Below are 15,495 nucleotides of genomic sequence, written 5' to 3'. Positions count from 1 at the left end.
ACAATACAAGGTCCGCCCTTTGATCTGTCCACCGCAGCTGGAGTCTTTCCCAGTGCATGGCGGTGGTGGTGTCACACCTCTGCCAACAGTCCATCTGTTTATTCTCTTTTTAGATGACTGGCCCTTGGTGGCCAGAACCAAAGAGAAGTTGCATCAACATATCTGTCCCATGCTGACCCTTCTAGGCGAGCTAGTATTATGTGTGAACTGAGGGAAGTCAACATTAGCTCCCTCAAGGACCATAGAGTTTTGGGGCACCATTCTAGATTCCCAGGACATTCTTGCATCTTTGCCTTCCTGCAGGATAGCAGATATCAGGTCCATGGCTCACAAGATCTTAACATCACACACTCATCCAGCTCAGTCCATACAAGAGATGCTGTGGTTCATGGCATCCACTACCAGTATCCTATCTCTAGCACACCTTCAGATGAGACGGCCACTGCTAACAGGCCATTTGGTACAGGCTATGACACAGTGTGACCATGATATATCTGAACCATGAGGGGGTCACACACTTTCCAGCATTGTCACACCTACCAATCAGTATCTGAATGTGGTGCCTCCATCAGAACTGTTCTTCTGCAATACACCTTGCAAGGAAGGGAAATTTATGGGCAGACTCTTTGAGTCAAACACAACAAACACATTCCACAAACTGACATTGGACCGCTCAGTGGTGCAGGGCCTCTTCAACAGATGGAATCATCCGCACATAGACATTTTTGCCACCGAGGAAAACAAACAATGCACACAGTTCTGCAGTGGAGCGGGCCAAGGATGCGACTCCTTGGGAGATGCGCTTCTGTCTTGGAGCAGGGAACTGCTCTACATGTTTCATCCATTACCACTCTTACCAACAGTTCTACACAAGATCAGAGAGGAAGCAGCAGATTGCATCTTCATCACTCCCTGGTGGCCTTAACAACCCTGGTTCTCCACTCTGCTAGCCGTGGCCAAAGGTCAGGCATCTGCCTCTACCCAGCCATCCCAACCTATCTTGCCAGAGAGCAAGGATCAGCACTTCATGCAGACGTGAAGAGTCTTCATCTTATGGCCTGGAGGATCACCGACCGGTGATCTGAGACCAGGAGGTCCTGGGTGTCATCTCCACTCCCAGGAAACCTTTGACACAACACTCCTACAGGGTATAATGGACACAGTTTACCATTTTTGTGACCTTCAAAGGGGTCAACCCCAAAGAGGCCTCATTGGACTTCTTAAATACCTGTTACTTTTAAAAAGTTAAATCTTGATGTTCTGTCATTTAAAGTTCTTCTTGCTGCAGTTGCAGCCTACGCTCCCCATGTCCATATTTTCTCGTTGGACCCTGTTAGAAAAATTTTTAACGGGCTGCTCCACTTCTAAATCCACCAGCTCCAAGGTTAGCTCCTCCATGGGATCTCAAACTGGTGTTCTCTATGCTCATGCACAAACCAATCAAGCCGATGGGTACATGCCCACTGAAATACTTGGCCTTTAAAACATTATTTTTCTTAGTAATTACCTCTGCCCTTCGAGTATCAGAGCCCAGGGCACTTAGGGCTTACCCCCCACCCTTTCAAATCCTTCCAACAGAATAAGGTCCTATTCAGGCTGCACATTCAATACTTACCTAAGGTTGTATCTCTGTACTATGTGAGGGGGAGAAAAATAAATTTTAAAAAATTGTTTCTCAGGTAATCTGCCTTCCGGTCTTCTTTGCCTCAGTCTTCAGATGAAGAACGCGCTTGGCATACCCTGGATGTGAAACATACATTGTCCTTTTATCTTCATCATACTTGGCCATTCCATTAGTCGACCTCCTTTGTTGGGAGAAACAAAGGAAAACAAGTCTCCTGCCAGAGATTGTCAGCCTCTTCAACAGACAGAATCATCCACACATAGACATTTTTGGTACCGAGGAAAACAAACAATACACACAGTTCTGCAGTGGAACGGGCCAAGGATGCAACTCCTTGGGAGATGCTGGATCACATCTGCCATCAAACAGGCCTACATACTTGCTAAGAAGGCACTACTGCTCTCCATTAGAACGCATTCTGCAAGTGCAGTGATGACTTCTATGGCTTACCTCCATGGAATTCCATGAGATGCCATCTGCCGGGCAGCAACATGGAAAGGACCCTTGTCCTTCATGCACCACTATGCTTTGGACAACAGGTTAAGAGCCCATTCACAGTTTGGAACAGCAATCCCCAACACAGTTCTTCAGTAGATGCCCTCTTCTCCCGCTATCCTGGTAAATAGCTTGCTAATCTCTAAAGTGTGGAGGACAATAGGACCACCAACAAGAAAGTCAGGTTGCTTACCTGTGACAGGAGTTCTTATAGTGGTCTATTGTCCTTCACACGGCCCTCCCTCACTACTGTAGTGGTTATGTATGGTCACAGCGGTCAGGGACTGAGAGAGGTAATCTGTGAGGGGCTATATGTATGTATGTATTTTGTATTTTTACATTTATATCCTGCTCTTCCTCCAAGGAGCCCAGAGCGGTGTACTACATACTTGAGTTTCTCTTTCACAACAACCCTGTGAAGTAGGCTAGGCTGAGAGAGAAGTGACTGGCCCAGAGTCACCCAGCTAGTTTTATGGCTGAATGGGGATTTGAACTCGGGTCTCCCCGGTCCTAGTCCAGCACTCTAACCACTACACCATGGGGCGGGGCTACTGCCAAAAAGCTTATAGCTTACAGTTCTAGAAGCTTCTGAGGTCCTGTCTATGCAGAAGTAGGCATCCAAAGTGTGGAGGACAATGGACCACGACAAGAGCCACTGTTACAGGTAAGCAACCTGACTTTCTTCCACCTACAGTCTGAAATGAAAAAGACCTCATTCTCCACCTGGCCATTAGAATGCTTCTTTGCCCCAACTTCTACATGCAGCTGTATTGTAGCGGGGCCCAGGCTTCCCATCTACTCATCCCCATAATGTGTAAAGCTAATGCCTGAATCAAATAAACATGGTGTGCCCCAATGCAGGCATTATGTTTTGTGAAGGGTCAGGAAGAAGCGCACAAGCCAGAAACCCACTCTTATGCTTTTTCTGAGACAGGGCAAATACGATGTGCACAAGGAAGGTGGGGCACATTCTTTTGAAAAGGCAATATGAACATGAAAATTCAAAAAACTAAAAACAGACCAGCGTCTGCATCCTGGTTTGCACCTTGACAGTGCATTGAAATAATTCAGATGTATTGCAGAACTGGATTACTTCAAACTGGAAGTAAAGTATTCTTTCCTCCTCCCTGTTTTGAGAACAGGAGGACCAAATGTGAGTTTGTAGCTCTCCCAGGCTCATTCTTATAGCCGGGGAGCCATGGTTTGCAGGGAGGAGGAAGCTGAAGCCCTATTCAGATGCTTTCCAAAAACACCACTGGAACCTTGTAGACCTGCACAAACAGGTCAGAAGTCCTGCCCCCGACCATCGGTCACCATTGCACCCCACCATTGAGGCTTAGAGCGGCGTTGTCTGAACAGGGAAGTGCCGTATCTATGATGAGAGCTCCCATGATCGGGAGGGTCGCACAGCCCTTGCACATCATTCATCTGGATATAGGCCACTGTGCTTTGCTGCTTAGCTAGGTTTTGAGTAAGTTGTTTGCATTCCTTTACATTTGCTCTCTCCTCCTGTCATCTTTAGGCTATGCCTTGATACCATCTGCCAAATCTGAGAATTTCTCGGATTCCAGCCACAGTGAGATCTCTTCACGGTCCAGCATTGTGAGCAACTGCTCCGCAGACTCCATGTCTGCAGCCCTCCAGGATGAGAGATGCTTGCCTCAGGCCATTGTGGTAGTGGATTCTGTAGGAGCCGTGGAAAGGAAAGAGCACCCTCAACCATCCTGTGAATACAGCCAGCCTTGCACTGGGTAAGGGGTGCTTGAATGATGCACAAGAAAATTGCAAGAGGGTTTTACATTGAAGCCATTTATTGCCTACTAGTAACCTTAAGCCCGTTAAATTAACGGGCGCTAGTAGACCACTATTGCGTCCCGCATAGTCCCTGCTTTGCTCCCTTTCTGCATGGTCCCCGCTTTGCTCCCCTTTCCCCTAGTAACTTTGAGCCCGTTACATTAACGGGCGCTTGAAGAGGTGGGGTCTGACTCAGTCTATGGCAGCTTCCTATATTCCTGTGCAAGACTACTCCTTTCCTTCTCCTGGCGACTTGGAGCCTAGGGCCAACCCCAGCCCTGAAGGGGTGGCCGGGCTAGTCCCAAGGAGCACAACCCAACAAAAGCAAAAGAGAATTTGAAGGCAGGGGGTCTGTGGGCACGGCCTACTGAAGGGCACGCACGGTGGCCGAGCCTCGCCTGTCTCCCTCCTCCCCATGCGGCGGCACTTCCAATGGTCGCTGGCCGCTGCCGCCACCAACAACCCCCGGCTGTGGAAAGCATCCACCGCCGTGCGCTGCTCGCTTCTTCTGCCCGCCGCTCTGGCTCGTTCCACTTTTGCTGCCCAGCCGCTGTTCGCTGGCTGGCTCGCTCCGCGCCTGAGAGCCCCCCAGCCTCTTCACTCCTCCCCCCCCCACGTAGCTAGTCAGCCAGTCCGTCCATCAGACTCGGCAGCGGGAGGAGCTGGCAGCAGCTTATTATTGTTCAGCCGGCACTCCACTCTGCTCACTCGCTCACTCGCTTTACCCCTAGCTGGCCGGGGTTGCACCGGAGAGCAGCTGCCGCTCTGCCTCGGAGAGCGGCTCGGCCGGAGCGAGCCCAGCTGCTCCCCGCTCCCAACAGCGGTCGGCTCACTCTGCGGCCGGCCTCCACGGCCGGGCTGGACCCGCCGCCTCCGCCTCTGCCCTCCCCTTAGGCCGTTCTCGGCCCGCCGCTCTCCTCAACATGGCCGCCTGGTGCCTGCGGCCGTATCTTCCTCGGATGTTCTGGGCATGCGCTCCGCGCATGCCCAGAACGGCCGAGGAAGACACGGGTGCAGAGACACGGGCGCACACCCTGGCTCTTTATTATAGAGGATGCTGTAATCATTCTTGCAGGTGGTATTATCCCTCTGAAAAGCATTCTGCACTTTAAAAGAGAAGCAGGTACACTCTCCGCACAGGAATCTCACATTAGAATTTTAAACAGACAATGTTTTTTCCTGCATTGGTAGATCTTAAATTGGTATATTAATGCACTTGCAAGAAAATGCATTAAGGCAGTGAGATATAAATAAATTTCCACTAGCACTAGATATTGGCTGTTCAAAGATGTTATCCTGGGAAACCCTAAAAAGACTTGCTAGTGAAATGCTTTCCTGTTTAATGTATAGCAAGGGCAAGTTGTTTCGTGACAGTATTTTAATGATTGTGCTAGCAAGTAGGAAACTTGCTTCCAGCCTTATGCCTAAGGCACATTGTCAGAAACCTGCTTGCCTCTATTATAAGAGAAGATTGCTGCCAGGACAAACCTCTGGGGCCTGAGTGCCTTTACCAGTCCACTTTTATTTGACATAGCATTTCAGGCATATTCAGTTCATGTCGCACTATTGGTGGAGTCAGTGCCACAGTCCTCTATATTTAAAAGGTGTATTTCATTGGACTACGTATTGGGTACATCTACATAAATCATTTCAGTGGCTGATTCTGAAATAAGCTACTCTCAGTTCAGTAATGCAAATGAAATATTTACGATTGTCAAGGTTTTCTACCATCTTTCTGGGCAGTGTGCCGCATCAGAAGCACCCTATGTTTGTCGATACCTCATCCGCACAATGTTTTTGCTCAGTTTAGCACCTGTTTGAGGCACATGGATTGCCTGCCCTGAAGACATAGTGATACATCAGTTAAAATATAAGAGGAGCAAAGTTCCCCATTTTAGTTATTAGAATCCATCTTTCATCTGTGGAACTTAAGGCAGCACAGTCTCCCTTCCAGGCACTGGCCTGATCGAAACCTCCTTAGCTTCAACAAGGTTACTGCAGCACATGCCTTCAGGCCATGTCATTGGGCCAATGTGGACAGAAAACGTTGCTAAGAGAGAGTCATAGAAATCAAGTCTTCTTGTGGCTACTCTTTAAGAGAGCCCTTTGCATACTCATTTCTCTTGCTTGTCCATTCTTTCTTGTCAGAATTGGTTTACATGTTCAATAGTGCAGGTTTTGTAGCTGATGCCTGTTCAAGATAGGAAACTGCCTTGAGACTAAAATGTTGGAATTTGTTCACAAATGGGTATAATTGTGGGTGTGTGACTCCATGATTTTCATGGGAGATTATTGATTTGAGAGAATGGGTGTGGGCCAGGAAATAATATGGAAACCATTGTTGTGTGGAGATATTGCTGTGTGGAGAGAATGGGAAGAACAAACCAGCGGAATGACACTCTAATGCCATGCAAATTAATATGGTATTGGATGGATATGAGGAATCTGTACTTGAGAGATTGCTTCAGTGCAAACAAAACCAACTGAAAAGCAATATAGCAATAGCAATAGCACTTACATTTATATACCGCTCTATAGCCGGAGCTCTCTAAGTGGTTTACAATGATTTTAGCATATTGCCCCCAACATTCTGAGTACTCATTTTACCGACCTCGGAAGGATGGAAGGCTGAGTCAACCTTGAGCCCCTGGTCAGGATCGAATTTGTAACCTTCTGGTTACAGGGCGGCAGTTTTACCACTGCGCCACCAGGGGCTCAATAGTTAATATGTAATCACATACTCAGCCATGTTGAACTGTAAATTGAATAGCATACAGTATTTTTAAACAAGTTGTTCTAGTAAGAACTAATCAGCCTACTTTCTTTCACTGTCTCTACATCTGTTCTAAATTTGGTGCAAATTGAGATCCACAAGTTAGATTGCACCTCAAACATTAACGTGTCCACCATCTTGGATTGGGGTAGATGACATCATCACAAACTACGCCATTGAGGTGTCCCTATGTGTCCCTACAGCTGTAGCAGATTTGGTTCAAATCAGTTAAGCAGCTCACACGTTAGCCCACTTGTGCCTCCAAAGTTTACGCATCCACCATCTTGAATAGGTATGGATGACATCACCACAAATTATGCCATTGAGGTGTCCCTGTGTGTCACTCACTGAAACTGTACCCAATTTGGTTTAAATGGGTTAGACAGTCCACAAATTAGTCCGCTTGCACCTCAAATGTTCACATGGCTGCCATCTTGAACTGGAGTGGATGACATCATCACAAACTACACCATTGAGGTGTCCCTATGTGTCCCTACAGCTGTAGCAAATTTGGTTCAAATTTGTTAGGCGGTTCACAAATTAGTCCACTTGCATCTCAAAAGTTTATGTGTTCGCCATCTTGGATCAGGGTGGGTGACATCATCACAAACTACATTGTTATGGTGTCCCTATAACCTGTTCCTGATTTGAGTCATATTGGTCCAGGCGTTGTAAAGCTGATATGGGGGGATGTGGACGGACACACGCAAACAGAATGCTGGTTTATCTCACAAGGCTACTAGAAAGTAGGCTAAAAATTCTGGGGACTCTGCAGACTGCTCTATGTGCTCACATGTAAAATATTTTTACATGGAGTAAAAGGGCAAAGACACATTTACAAGCCGTTTTTGGCTGTTGTTGACACCCAGGCTGCTTGAATGTTCTGTTCACTAACATTTTTGTTTCCTTCCTAATTTGTGTTGTCTTCAAATGCAGTTGGCCACTTCCTAGAGCTTCAGTGATGCGAGGGTTGCCTGTACCATCTTCCATGAGTACTGAGGAGATTTCCCATGAGCATATCACAATAGAAGCAGCAGATAGTGGTCGTGGAAGCTGGACCTCTTGCTCAAGTAGTTCTCATGATAACTTCCAAAATATCCAAAACCAAAAAGGATGGGACCACTTAAACTCTTACCGCCACACACATTTAGAAAGAACCATTGCTGAAGTGGAACCATCATCAAGTTTCTGTCCCGAAGAGACTCATTTGCAATCCAGTACTCATTCAAACAGCAGCAGGCAATCAAAAGCTGGCATGGATTTCGATCAGTCTCGGCAAAGCTGGGCTTCTTCAAGTTCTCTATCTGACACGTATGAAGCAAACTACGGGACTATAAAACGAAGAGGACTTGACAGCTTAACAGCAGAGCAAGCTGAAGTTTTGGACTCGAAAGCAAGCAGTGATACAGCTTACAAAACGGTCACTTCAAGTACGGAAAGAGGCCTCATAGGTAAGCCAAGTTGAAAGCCCCTGAAAGCTTCCACATCTGTTACGTATCATGTTATTAAGCTGTTAAGGAATGACATCAGCAGATCTGGGCACTGGGTTGCATGTTAAGATCTAGCTGGTGCACATGTTTTCAATCAAATTAATCCTCAGACGAAGTGTTTCCAAGCCTCCTTGTGAGAATGGAAGTTGGGATGTAAGCATACTTTTTTTTACTGCCTTACAGGGAAGGGAAGAGGTTTATGGAACAAGCGAATGAAACTTCCATGTGACCTCTTTACTTTCTGTGAGACTCCCTGAATTTTTCCTTCTGATAAGAATTTGTCCTCTTGCACTCGTATACATTCTCCTGCCTGTCACCAAGTTGGAGCAGGAAGTGTCTGGTGAACAAATCCAGGCTGAGTAGTTCTCCCCAGTAAAACAACAACAAATCTTGCCTGCTCCCCTCACTTGCAAGACTGAAAGAAAAAATTTGATTGTCATTTCGCACTGCCCTCAAATTGGCCATTATCCAAATCCTTACTATCCTAGGAAGGGTTGGTAGTATTCTGGGTCAAGAAGTCATATTACTGGGATTGGAAAATATGGCCTGCAATGAAGTCTTAACTTTGTGCACAGTGTGAATATTGTTTTACCAAAAGGAAGAACATATGTAACTCGTGGTTTTTAACTGAAGGAAAATCAAGCCATGAAACTGAAGATTTTATATAGCATAGATCTACTAAGAGAAACTATTACACAGACATGCTTTATTTACGCCCCCATCAAAAGTTAGCTATATAAATTCAGTGGCCTGGTGACTTGCTATAGGAGCAGAAGCCCCAGTGTGCACACCAAAATCTTTGGCCTGCAAAGGCTGCTGTTACTGCAAGGGCTGCTGTTACTTGTTTTAGTGAAAACCGCCAGTAACTGGCTTGCTGTCTCTAAATGAAAAGAATAGGGCAGTTCGCTCTTGCAAGAGATCTATGAGCAGACAGATTCATGTGGAAATGTGGACTAGATTATGTCCTTGTTTCAGACATTGAAAACTAAGTTATCCGTTTTGATAGAATTTGGAATGGTTTATTCAAATTGTTTACATTTTCCCTCACAAAGCAATGCGGTGGCCAGAGAAGTATGTAGAAATGTTCAGTTGTAGAAATATACAAATGGTTACCTCTATCACATCATGGTTGGAGGGGGACAGGACAGAGGAGGAGAGAGGGGGAGACTCCTTCCCTCTGCTCAGCTGTCTTACTCATCACAAAGCCCCCCCACCCCCATCCCATGACGCCCAAAGTGCCAGTCCTTGGGAGGCATAGCCTTGCTTGTTCTTTCCAACGCAACTTTGTCTTCCTCAGATCCCTAATGGCTGCTGCAGAGTAATAGGAGGGAAGGAATGGCTGGGTGATGGCAAGGAAAAGAAGATCTGATAAGCTGGGGGCAGAGTTTGGCTGAGCTATTCAGGCAACCTGTGCACCAAAAGCTATCATTGGGGTTTGCCTTGGGTTTAGGAGGAAGAGCTCGGGCTAGGCTTTTCCCCTTGAAATTTAAGACAGCCATAGTCCCCATCATGTGTTGGTCATAGGCCAACTAAATCTGCTCACATGAGACCTGGTTATTCCTGACTTTGGGTAAAGAGTAATAGCCTTGTTATCACTGGTAGGAGCTGCAGTTTTAAACGCTTCAGCTTAATGGAGCTTTCCTTGAAGGCTACGGTCTTGCCAAGATAAGACAGCCCTTTGACAAACACATGTGCATGTATTCACGAGGGTCGGTTTCAGTCAAGAAATTCCCTAAAGAGGATGACTCCAACAACTCCCCTCCATACTCTTCTTCTGTGATAATAGTGGCCATTTCCAACACTGTAGATATGGTGATAAGATGCATTAGAGTTCCCAGATGCCTCTGCCTCTTGCTTACACTTTCCAGTGCATGGTGCTCTCTGCTTCTAGATACTATCTGCATTCTCTTCCTTCAACTCCATGCTCTTCATCCTCAACTGGCACTACACATCTCATCCTCCTACCACTGAGCCATTCTATGAGAGATGATCACATATCCATATATTTGCTCACAATAGATTGCCTTGGATTCCCAGCCATGCATCTATTCAGTATAGTTCTCCAGCAGCATTTACACTGGAGTCCTTCATGCTCTGACACTAGTGTCTTCCTGACAATGTGCTGGGTTGCCTTATAATACAAAATATAGGGATATAGGAGGAGAGAGAGGGGTTTTTATCATTTGGGACCTTTTGACATGAAGTTGCTTGCATGTCCTCTAGAAACGGTAGATTTTCAGTATTTGGAAGCCCTACAGGGAAGATTGCTTGTTATGCTCTGGTGAGCTGGGCTTTTAGTTGTGGCTTTGATCCTTTTGCTACCTTCGTGACATGAGAAGCTGTTTGTGATCATTTAGATTAAGCAAGGGGCATCCTGAATCCTGTTGCTTTGATCTTCAAAGCATATTTTAAGTGTGTGTCATTGCAGGAACAATTTTATATTGCTGACCACTTTTAGCCATATCAAAATCTCCCAATAGAATTCAAGTTTGGTACTGGCTATGAAAGGGGACATGTCAAAATAAGAGGCAGAGGGGCCTCACTGCAGACAAAAGAAGGTGAGCTCACTATCCACAAGCTGAGAGTCACTGCTCTAGCAACTACTCCATTTCTCCCCTTTCTCCTTATAGTTTGAATTCACTTTGTGCCAGTGTAAACAGGATTCCCAAAATTCAAAATTAAACAAAGCAAGATTAAAGCTGGAATAAACACCTTTCTGATAAAGTAATTGCCAAGAGGTACAATGCAAGTGGAATAAAGTAAATTATAAAAATTGCTAGGGGACATAATTTTAATATCCGGGAGTATTTCTCCTCATATCACCCCATAGGGTGTGGAGGCCTTGAATTACATTACTTTCCTTCTCTGCTCTAAGGAAAAGACAAACAGATTTTAGGTTCAGTTGTGGGAGATGGGAAGCCACTCATCTATGTAAATCCCAGTAATTTTCCACCCAGTCAAACATTCTCTCGTATAGTTCCAAACCATCCATGCCTTTTTCATCAGTTATGGCATTTTACCAACAGTCTGCTTTGCATATATTTTCCTAGGCCTGTAGCAATAAGCAATGCATTAGAAAGAACCATTCAGAAATGTAAGCGAGAAAATTGAAACAAACTTGCAAAGCACCACCTTCAGATTCTATCACGGGATTTTCCAAAGACTTGCTTCTAGTTTTTTTCACCATTTAATTTAATTTAACAGGCTAAAGGTTGTCTCTCAGATTTGTACGTATAATACCAGCTTAACAATAAGAATTCTAGCTTTCAGTTCTCTGGCTTGTTTCCAGAAATTAGATGTTTCAGAATAGCTTTCCCAGCTGGCAAACCTTCTGTTGCCCATGGGTGTGATTTGCAGCCATTAGTACAGCATACTGTACTAATAAACTTCTAGACCAAAATGGGACTTACTTCCAACTTAGAAAGAAGTCCCTCTGTGCTCAGTGTGTGGTGCATAGGATTGCAGCTGAAATTTTTGGAAACTTGGCACACTTTACCTGTGCACCTCAATTCCTTACTTCACTTGCCTTTCCCCTGGAAATATAACAGACTACCATGAGGTTACTTTTGATTTCCAGTTCTTGTGTTGCTACTGTGTCAGCTTTTTTCACTAGCCAAATGGTGGAACTGCACATATGGTAGATGACCAGAGGACTAAGTGGCCAGAGGACGCCCAGCACAGCACCTCCAGTGACTGTTGCTGGTGTCTATCTTATGTTTCTTTTGGATCGTGAGCCCTTTGGGGACAGAAGGCCATCTTATTTGCTTATTATTTCTCTGTGTAAACTGCCTTGAGCCATTTTTGGAAGGGCGGTATAGAAATCAAATTAATAATAATAATAATAATAAAATAATAATAATAATAATAATAATAATAATAAGAATAAGAAGAAGAAGAAGAAGAAGAAGAAGAAGAAGAAGAAGAAGAAGAAGAAGAAGAAGAAGTAGTAGTAGTAGTAGTAGTAGTAGTAGTAGTAGTAGTAAACCATTTGGGATGACCTGACTAGTATAATGTTATAATGTTGGAGCAAAATAGGGTAGTCATAGTCATATGGATGCACTTCTTCCAGTGATGTTCCTGCATAAATGTAATACTTAGATGCCAACTGAAAGAGTCCCAAGTTGATATCCATAGCTTCTTATCTGGAGGAATCCTTGTGTTACTGATTTGGATGACTGTACATTCAGAGGTTAATATCATTTGTCTAGCTGTCAGGAAAAACCAGTGGGAAACTCCTCCTGCATTCTACCGAAGACAACCACAGGGCTCTGTAGTCGCCAGGAGTCAACACTGAGTCAACGGCGCAACTTTACCTTACTTTAACTTAAGATAATTTGAATACTTCTAGAATAAGAAAAATACAGAGGAAAGTGAAAACAAGTAAATCTTAAGACAGGGAATACAATAATTCTAGTTAAGGCATGTAGGCCTTGATAAATTTTCTTTGGACCTAGTAGCCAAAAATGTAAGGGCCTGACAATGAACGCTTGACAAAATTATTGGACTTGGTGACAGACATTGTGTATGGGGAAGGCAAATGTGCTTCTTGTTATCCCCTTTACAACATACTTACAATGCCTGGGACAGATAAAGATTTTATTAAATAACTATACCTCTCAACATGCTAGTCATGAGGACTGGTGCCAACAGAGAAGTGGGGTAGAGAGACAGATCTTGTGCATATATAGATAGATATAGGGTAAGGTGGAAGAAAGTCTTTCCATGGGGAAAGTGTTCACATCTGTCTGTCTCCACTTCAACAAAATTGTCTAAAGTGGAGGTGACCAGTTACCTTGGGTAAGAAATCCCCTGCCCTGAAAGTTTTCTTGCCCACTTTCCCCTCCCAAGGCATACTCTGATACCTTCCATTGCTATCACTGTTGCTGCTATTCCTCCTTCATGCACCCCGCGACCCATCGGTGCCTTTCCTGGAGAGAGAGAAAACAGGAAAGTGCAGTGCTGGGGAGCTGATGGTGGCAGTGGGCAGGCCAGTGAGGGAGGGAGGGAGCCGGTTGCTGCTGCCCAAGCAGCAGTGATGCTAACACCAATGGGACAGTGTACGTGAAGCTGGAGCAGCAGCCGTGGTGGATGTCGGAGCCTGCTGCAGGAGGCCGCAGGGGAAGGACCAAGGGGTAGTGGCCATCTCCCCAGCTGGGTTAAGAATGCACAGCCCAGCACTCCCTCCTCTCTGCAGAGCAGCAGGAAGCCTGATAGTTGGCTCAGCTGGCCTTCTTGTGCCATCTCTCCTCCTGCTCTAAAGCTGTGGCACTCAGTGCGTCGTGTGCCCTGCCACCCCCTCCAGCACTAGAGCCTTGCCTGCCTGCCTGCACTGAGCAACAACTGTTGCTTTTGCAGTCTGGCTGCTTCTTGCAGGGCTGCACCATGCAAAAAGGAAAGGGAGCCTGTTTGCCTACATGGTGAAGCTGAAGGTGCACCCAGGAGGAGGCGAGGGGAAAAATTAGGCCGGAAGGTCAGTATGGCAGTGGAGAGGAGGAGGAGGAGTGGTGACTGTGGATTCTGGCTCAGGGAGGGGAATTGCTATGAAGCAGTAATTGAGCTGGTAGTCTTTAGGTGCCACTGTTAAATTCCGGAGTTGTCTTGTGCCCCGGGCACTTGGGGTTTGTTGAGCCCTGAAGGCAAAGATTAATGGTTGGGATTCAGTAGGGATTGCCAGTAATGTTGCTGGTGCTAAGAGCTACGCAACAGGTTATCTGTAGTAATGGATATCTGTACGTGTAGGAGAATAAAACCTTTCCAAAAAAACCCAACAACCTCCTCCATCAGGCAGACTGTGCAATTTGAATTAATTGTTCCTCAGATTTGGGGAACAACAAAATTGATTCACTTTTCAGGGCATATCATATAATGACCCTAATTGTCATTGGATCATTTTCTGATGTGACCAGTCAGATCCCTTTTAGGAAACCAAAACAAGCCCATGAGTTAGTTTTTGGGTCGTTGTTTTTTAAAAGTACCTTAGCCAGTAGTATTGTTAGAATCCACTGGTTCAGGATTATAAAAATTGTCTTATCTCCCAGTGATGGTCAATGTAGTTTAGGAGGAAAAATAATTTTGTGTTGGTCACAAACAGTACTCTGCAGTTTAGAAACAGCTACATTTCTCAAAATGAAAGTGTGCATATTCTTAAACCAACAGATATTGATCTAAGGACAGATTATGCATTTGAATCCTAGAATTTATGTGGCAGTAACCATTTCTGTCATGTTGATGGTGACAGTATCAGGGGTGATATTACTGAAGAATGCATTTCATACTGTATGTTTGGTCTTGAATAAAGCCATCTAATGGCGCAGTGAGGAAATGCTTGACTAACAAGCAGAAGGTTGCCGGTTTGAATCCCCACTGGTACTATATCAGGCAGCAGCAGCATAGGAAGATGCTGAAAAGCATCATCTCATCCTGCGCAGGAGGAGGCAATGGTAAACCCCTCCTGTATTCTACCAAAAGAAAATCACAGGGCTCCTTGGGCACCAGGAGTCAAAATTGACTTGGCGGCATACTTTAACTTTACCTCTCTTTATTACTGAAAGCATAATGGAAATTATATGTTTCTAAGAACAGTTTTTACTAATAAAGTAAGTTATTCCTCCTGAAAATAATTGGAATTAGTACATCCATAAAACAAAAATGGTATCTCAGCACATATATAGAATAGAAGTCACCTTGAGCCACAGACTTGGCACTGAAGAAAAGCACTAGAGCAAAGCATTTGGTGGATGGCATATTTTCCTTTCTGTGTGTCAAACTGTTCTGGCTCCATGTTCTGTGGGCTGGCCCTTGGTACAGATGTCCTGAGGTGGGCTGGGAGGGCCTTTCCCAAGTGCATTTATTCTCACCACCACAGCCACAACTATTCAGTTGTGTACTCTTCCTCTGAACTCAGTCTGTATGACCACCCAAAATTAGGTTTAAAAAACCCAACAACACTGCAGAACCAATCAGACTGCTTTTCTTGAAAGGGGTTTTTAAAAGCTAGAGATAAAGTTTCTGCTTAGTCAAATAGGACATATATTGAACATTGCTCTTAAAGTTGTCTGCTAAGAATGTTTTATGCGAAGATTTAGCAAAGCTACATCTGGGCTTCTTATTTCTTATTTCTATTTCTTTTTATATTTTTACATATCCCTACTTAAGTGCATTGCTAGTTCAACTATAACTTTTTAGATTTTGGTTTTTTCCCCCCGTTTCCTTTTCCTCTTTTCTGTTTCTAAAATGGAACTTCTTTGTCCTCCCATATGATTTGCTGTTCTTTCTTGAGCTTGCAGAGGCTCTGTGGAACTGGAATAGAATGTGTTGCA

General features: G+C 44.8%; 1 protein-coding gene across 10 annotated transcripts in view; it reads left to right on the top strand.

The window, feature by feature from the left end:
- Positions 1-15,495, top strand: part of RAPGEF6 (Rap guanine nucleotide exchange factor 6) — a 244,713-nt gene that overhangs the window by 217,422 nt on the left and 11,796 nt on the right. For all 10 annotated transcript variants that reach the window (XM_053300758.1, XM_053300756.1, XM_053300752.1 and 7 more), the window contains 2 exons: positions 3,642-3,870; positions 7,623-8,137. In XM_053300758.1, the coding sequence (XP_053156733.1) occupies positions 3,642-3,870; positions 7,623-8,137 (744 nt within the window). The remainder of the gene's footprint in view (positions 1-3,641; positions 3,871-7,622; positions 8,138-15,495) is intronic.

Source organism: Hemicordylus capensis, chromosome 2 (assembly GCF_027244095.1).
Source record: "Hemicordylus capensis ecotype Gifberg chromosome 2, rHemCap1.1.pri, whole genome shotgun sequence".
Classification (NCBI taxonomy): Eukaryota; Metazoa; Chordata; class Lepidosauria; order Squamata; family Cordylidae; genus Hemicordylus; species Hemicordylus capensis.
This window is presented reverse-complemented; position numbering and strand designations above follow the sequence as displayed.